This window comes from Triticum urartu, chromosome 2A (genome assembly GCF_056163025.1).
Source record: "Triticum urartu cultivar PI428250 chromosome 2A, HENAU_Tu73, whole genome shotgun sequence".
NCBI classification, from domain to species: Eukaryota; Viridiplantae; Streptophyta; class Magnoliopsida; order Poales; family Poaceae; genus Triticum; species Triticum urartu.
Window position 1 is genome coordinate 703,774,685 of NC_141874.1, and position 5,974 is coordinate 703,780,658.

A 5,974-nucleotide genomic window follows, 5' to 3' on the forward strand; every position below is an offset into this window, starting at 1 on the left:
ACACACGAGTGTATGTGCTAGTATAACTAATATATTTATGTGCTAGTGGAAGTCCGGCAGTAGTTGTTGTTCTTGTGGTGATCGGCATTTATTGTGACACGGCTGGATGATTGATTTAGGGCAGACCTTTTTGCGTTGTGTTTGTAATTGTTGTGGTGGCTAATGTGTTGATTAGCTAGGATATGGTGTTCTTACTAATTGTTGTTCGCAATAAGTTGTAGTATCTTGTATTTTAAATTTTGCATTTCATAAAAATACGGTATGCTCTTAAGAAAAACAGTGGCTTTAAAAAAATCATGTGATGGACTTCTCCTAAAAAGAAATGGTAAAAGGCAAAGAAAAACATAATGTGTCACCAGCCGTTGCAAGTCAATGAGTCATAGTCCGGGCCTAACTCATCATCACAAGAAAAGAAAAAACCAACTAAAAAAAAGGTCATAGACCAGGCCCACCAAAACGGAAAGAACACCTCGAGAAGAAAGAGGGTAAAAGATGGAGGTGTCCGCCGACGCGGCGGCGGCGGCGGCGGCGCGGACGCTGCGGTGGGCCGGCCGTGCGGGGCACCTGCGCGGCGTCCCGCGCGCCGCGGTGATCGGCGCCGTTGGCACCATCGCCAAGGCGTACGTGTCGCTGCTCAACACGACCACCGTGCACAACGCCGACGCCCTCCACCGCCTCGTCTCCTCGCGGCCCCCCGGCACGCCGCTCCTCACCGTCAGCAACCATATGTCCACGTATGTTCCCCCACTCCCCCGTCGTATCCCTCCCGGATCTCCCCCGTGTACCGCTCTTGCTGTTTGTGGCTTCTGAATTCTGACCAGATGTAGGAGGAGAGACCTGGTGGCGATGTGTTCGATCTGTCGTGGCTCTGGCACCAATGTTGCAAGAATTGTGCGAATTCGTTGTTGGAAACCAGAAAATTGTATTATGTGTTGATATAATTTACTCTGGGTAGGATTGATGCTGCGCATCTGAAACTGCACGTGTTCGTTGAGATTTACAGCATGTAGTTGATGCTGTGCTGTCATTAGCATACTGGAAGGTGATTTCGATACTGTGTAGAATGCAGTTCGGACACGCCTTGTGCTCATGTTGATGTAGGATTTTCATTTTGAAGTGCTGAAATTTTTGTTAGACACTTCCTTAGCGCGGATAACTTGAGAAATATGCATATTGCTCTTTTCCTATCCTTTCATGCAACATCATGCTGTAGATTGGTGTCCATGTTTAAGAAAAGTATAATTTTTCATTTGTCGTACATTGTCTATGCATTGCATTGGCATGTTGCTGCATTGTGCAGGTTTCATGTATAGGTTCCAGTGATATATAGTTAGAAATTAGTTAGGCATGTTTTGTTTGCTGTATTCAGTTCTCGTGTATCGGAAGTTTTTGTAACCTTGAGGTTGTTATCCTGTACTTGTTTGTACAGGATAGATGACCCGTTTATGTGGGGATTCAAAGGTTTCCCTATTACAGATTCAAAGCTTGCAAGATGGGTGCTGACAGCAGAGGACATCTGCTTCAGGAATGTATTCATGTCTTACATGTTTCGACTTGGTAAGGCTCCTTGTCGTCTTCGTTATTTACGTTTTTTCTTTGCACCGGTTTGTATAGTCAAGTAATAATCAGTATGGTACTCCCTCCGGTCCTTTTTACTCTGCATATTAGAATTCTTTGAAGTCAAACTTCAGAAAGTTTGACCGCATTTATATGAAAAAATATCAACATCTGCCATGCTAAAGTTATACAATATGAAACTTTAAGTCATGACACATCTATTGATATTGATTTCAGATTGTAAATGTTGGTACTTTTTTCTATAAAGTTGGTCAAACTTTACGAGGCTTGACTTCAGTTAAATCTTATATGCGAACTAAAAAGGACCGGAGGGAGTATTACTGTGACATACGAATCATGTAGGCATAGTAAGCTTCACGAAACCCCACCTTCATTTGCTGTACTAACTAATGTTGTGGAGCACCTCCAGCATAGGTCAAATGAAATGTTGCCTTAGTGGAGCCATTTTGTGGCATATTTTTGTTAAGCATGCAATAACCCCATTTAATCCAGTGGCTTCAGGTATGCGTTTGCATTTTAAACACCGACAACCTTCATAGTTCTAACAGGCTTCATATATTTCTGTTACCTAAGCGTCCATGGTTGATTGCACTCACTACCAAGACTAGCTTTAGAAAGTTAATTAAAAACTTTTCAAACGTGTCCCAAGTGTTGTGTATGTTATTCCTCCCTGTTGGACCATGTTAATGGCGGGCATAGTTGTCCTATATTTCAAGTTTGCCAAAAAGTTGATTTTTGTGCTTGAATTGCATCTCTTTTCCAGCCTCCATATCGAAGTGATACGGTCTGATACTTGCCATGACTGTTGTGGTGGTAATACATAAAGAATGATATGATATCTAAGACCTATGTTATCTCTAGTTCAATTGCTACTTTAGATGTTCAACACTTGTGTATTTGTCATCTTTATTTTTGTATTTTTCTTATCTTTTCATTTCAGGGTTTCATTGCAAGGCAGAGTTGGTATCACTCTGCATCACATAATTTGACAATCTTGTTATTGGCATGTAATTGTATGCACAGGGAAATGTGTGCCGATCACTAGAGGGGCTGGAATTTATCAAGACCATATGAATGAGGCCCTTGAAGTGCTTAGCACTGGGAGCTGGGTATGTACATTTTCTTCGGCATTAACTATTCCATCATTAACATATGTTGTGCTTATGTTTATAAATTCTGGTCCTTATTTGATTGAATTTCGTCATGCCATATTCAAACAGTTGCATTCATTCCCTGAAGGAAAAGTAGCCCAAGATCACCAACCAATCAGACGGTTGAAATGGGGAACTGCCAGTCTTATTGTCCGAGCACCTGTAACTCCAATAGTTTTACCTATTGTTCACACTGGTTTTGAAAAGGTATATTGTAATCTTTGAATCGCTGAGATGCCATCATTTTGTGTATATATTCCTGTGTTGTAGATGGGCATTTCAAATATAATTCCATATATATAGTACTCTGCTGAAATCTGAATATATTGCACAGAGTTTTGTCTGTCTCTATTCAGTAAACCACTTGACTCACAGCACTATTTCATTTGTATTCCCTTTAATTAAACCCAGATCTCTTTTATGTTATATGGTACTCTGAACTTCTCCCCATTGTACTTAGGTCATGCCAGAGAAATCATTTTTTGGACGCCGTCCACCATTGCCTCTCTGCGGCAAGGATATACAGATTATCGTGGGAGAACCAGTAGATTTTGATCTGGCAGGCTTAAAGCAGGTGGCAGCAATGATACCCCAAGACACATCCTTTGAAAGAAAGGGCTGGCCAACCATCACGCCGGAGGGGCTAGACGAGGCAGCGCAGAGATGGCTTTACCAGAAGATGTCGGATAAGATCCAGTCCGCGATGGAGAGCTTGAGGAAGACGCTTCTGAACTCGAAGCAGCATTGACATTGATTCTCTTTGTTCGTTCTTCTACCATGGTGCAACGATGCACTGTCTTTTTTCTCCAATACCTTGTTGAATTGGTTAGGCTGTAGTAGCTTTGTTAGCTAGTTTCAGATGATGGGATCACGATACGGTGATTGGGAGGATACAGGAATCGGGAGGGATAGAGTATGGACATTGCACCTGCCACAGAGGGGGGGGGGGGGGGGGGGGGGGGGGCAGAATTAGAGTTCAGAGTGTCAGATTTGGAGTTTTTCTTTTTTTGCAATAACAAGAGTATTCAGGGCTGTTGCCTAATTGCATGGCTGTTTGGATCGGATTGCCATTTTGTTAAGCCAAGGAACTGCCCGTAGAGGTTTTTCACCATCCAGTGAATGTTATCTATGTCTGAAGCCTAAATCTCCCTCGACGTTTTCTGAACCTGGAGATGGTTTCTCCTTTTATACCTTTACTCATGTGAAAGACATAGTTGGTGTTGGTGATTATCCATCTGCCTACCTATATATACCAATTAATTATGATGTTGGGGTACGTAGGTTTGCTTCGAAGGCCCAGAAGGGACCGATTTATTAGCTACGGGTGGATCCAATTTTAGATCTTGGCCATCATTCGCCTCCAAGGTGAACCATTATGTGTCCAAACCTTGTAGCGAAAGTGTTCCAGCAACCTGTTAACTTACGTGCCAAGCTTCTTCCTAACTGAAAATTTTCGACGTCGTGCAGATTAGAACTGATAAATAGTTCATTCCTGTGTATCATTGATATTTATTTATTTATTATTTGCCAAAGTCTATCATGGATCTTTTAACTCAGTTTATACAGGCTCGTGACCATAAACTTTCAGTTGAAGACTCGTAATCATATAGTGAGGTGAAACGGAAAAACAGCACCTTCAGTCAGTACCTTCACGCCAAAAAGCAACACTACAGATAGGTCATCCGAAACAGATTTGAGAATGAACGTATTCCTCGCTCTTGAGTCTTGTGCTTCGAGTAAAGATTACACCCTGATTAAGTGATTATCAGGGCCTCGTACGCTCCTCAAATCCTAAGGCTCTCAAGAAAGCTCATGCGCTTCTTGTCTGCATTGCTCATGAGGTAGTCCAGGAAGTCACTGAAGCTGCTCTCCTTGTATTTCTCAGGATCTTGCTCATCCACCAGCTTCTTGGCAACGGAGACCTTCTCGTGCATTGCAAAACTATGGATGCTCGCCATGGAGATCCTCGCCTCTCCAGGGTTCAGGACAGCACGGTGCACGACGGTCTTCACCCTGCCATTGCTCAGAACCTCCATGTAGTCTCCTACGTGGACGTGCAACGCGTGCCGGGGTTGCTGGACCACCCTCCAAGTGTCACTACTGCGGTCAAGGACCTCCAGGCCCGGGCAGCTCACGAGCAAGATGGTAAGAAATCCGTGGTCGGAATGTGGCGCCAGCCCTATCGCCGATTCGCCTTCTGGTTCTTTCGGGTAGCAGTTCACTTGCAGTAGCTGCAATCCTCTCTCAAATTCTTCATGCTGGTAGTCTTTGCCCAGTCCTAGGCCTTCAAGTATGGCTTCCATCAGCTGCAGAGCCACCCTCCTTACTTCAGCTGAAATTTTTCCCATGTCCTCCCTGTTTTCAGTACACGAAAATCAGCTATGTTAGATGAGAATCACACAATTGGTTCTGTGGTTCAAGATTGCAGAAAATTTCTAGAAAAAATGTTTTTCCTGTAGGTTGGTGGTTTTTCTGGCCAATATTTCATCCATTCACTGAGGGGATGGGCATAATGCTTTAGGAATGCCCGTGACGGACGAGTGCCGTCCTTTGAGCTGGTGCCGTATCTAACAGGCCTTCGGATGTCGCCTGATGCAAACTCCTGCTTTGTCTCACTTGGCAGTTTGAAGAAATCTGAAGCTACTTCAACGGCACGGTCCATGACAGTTTGACTGATCCCATGGTTTATAACCTGAAAAATGAGGATTATCATGGCAATTTGGATACGCAGGTAAGCTTTGTTTGCTCCCTTACACCTGCTTGTTAGTAGAGTGTTTAACAAGGGTTCATGAAAACGCAGTACCTTAAACTCCCCCCTAACATAGACACATAGTTACTTCACCGAAAAGACACATTCTATGAAGTTGTTACTTTTTTTGAACTGCTGTTTTACACTTTTAGAGTTTTATTAGTAGTCTCCTTGAGAACCTTGACATTGCTTTAATTTGGAAGTTGAGGATTACAACGTTTTATAGGCACAAAATGGACCTGTTATATAAATGTTCTGTTATTGCCCTTACTAAAAGATCCCCTATGTATCATACCATGGATATTTAAACTCACTTGGTTGATAACACAACTTATACTATACAGGATTAATTTCACATCGTGGTGTTTCTTTACCTAATTTTTCAAATACAGACTCTATAATAATCACATAATGGGGTGAAAGTGTAAAAATAACATGACAACAAACAAAAACTTCAGTACCTTCAGATCAAAAACAACAAACAAAAACTTCAGTA

General features: G+C 42.6%; 2 protein-coding genes across 2 annotated transcripts; one reads left to right on the plus strand and one right to left on the minus strand.

Annotated features, from left to right (window-relative positions):
- Nucleotides 1-432: 432 nt before the first annotated feature.
- On the plus strand, nt 433-3,877 carry LOC125539865 (Phospholipid/glycerol acyltransferase family protein). The gene is made up of 5 exons (XM_048703404.2): nt 433-734; nt 1,430-1,557; nt 2,602-2,687; nt 2,799-2,936; nt 3,190-3,877. The coding sequence occupies exons 1-5, from the start codon at nt 493-495 to the stop codon at nt 3,475-3,477; spliced, it is 882 nt and encodes a 293-aa protein (XP_048559361.1). The 5' UTR covers nt 433-492; the 3' UTR covers nt 3,478-3,877.
- Nucleotides 3,878-4,024: 147 nt separating this feature from the next.
- LOC125539866 (flavanone 3-dioxygenase 3-like) lies at nt 4,025-5,442 on the minus strand. The gene is made up of 2 exons (XM_087545011.1): nt 5,187-5,442; nt 4,025-5,088 (listed from the first exon to the last, which is right to left on the minus strand). Exons 1-2 carry the CDS (start codon nt 5,440-5,442, stop codon nt 4,514-4,516), a joined length of 831 nt encoding a protein of 276 aa, XP_087401137.1. The 3' UTR covers nt 4,025-4,513.
- Between the last annotated feature and the right edge of the window lie 532 nt (nt 5,443-5,974).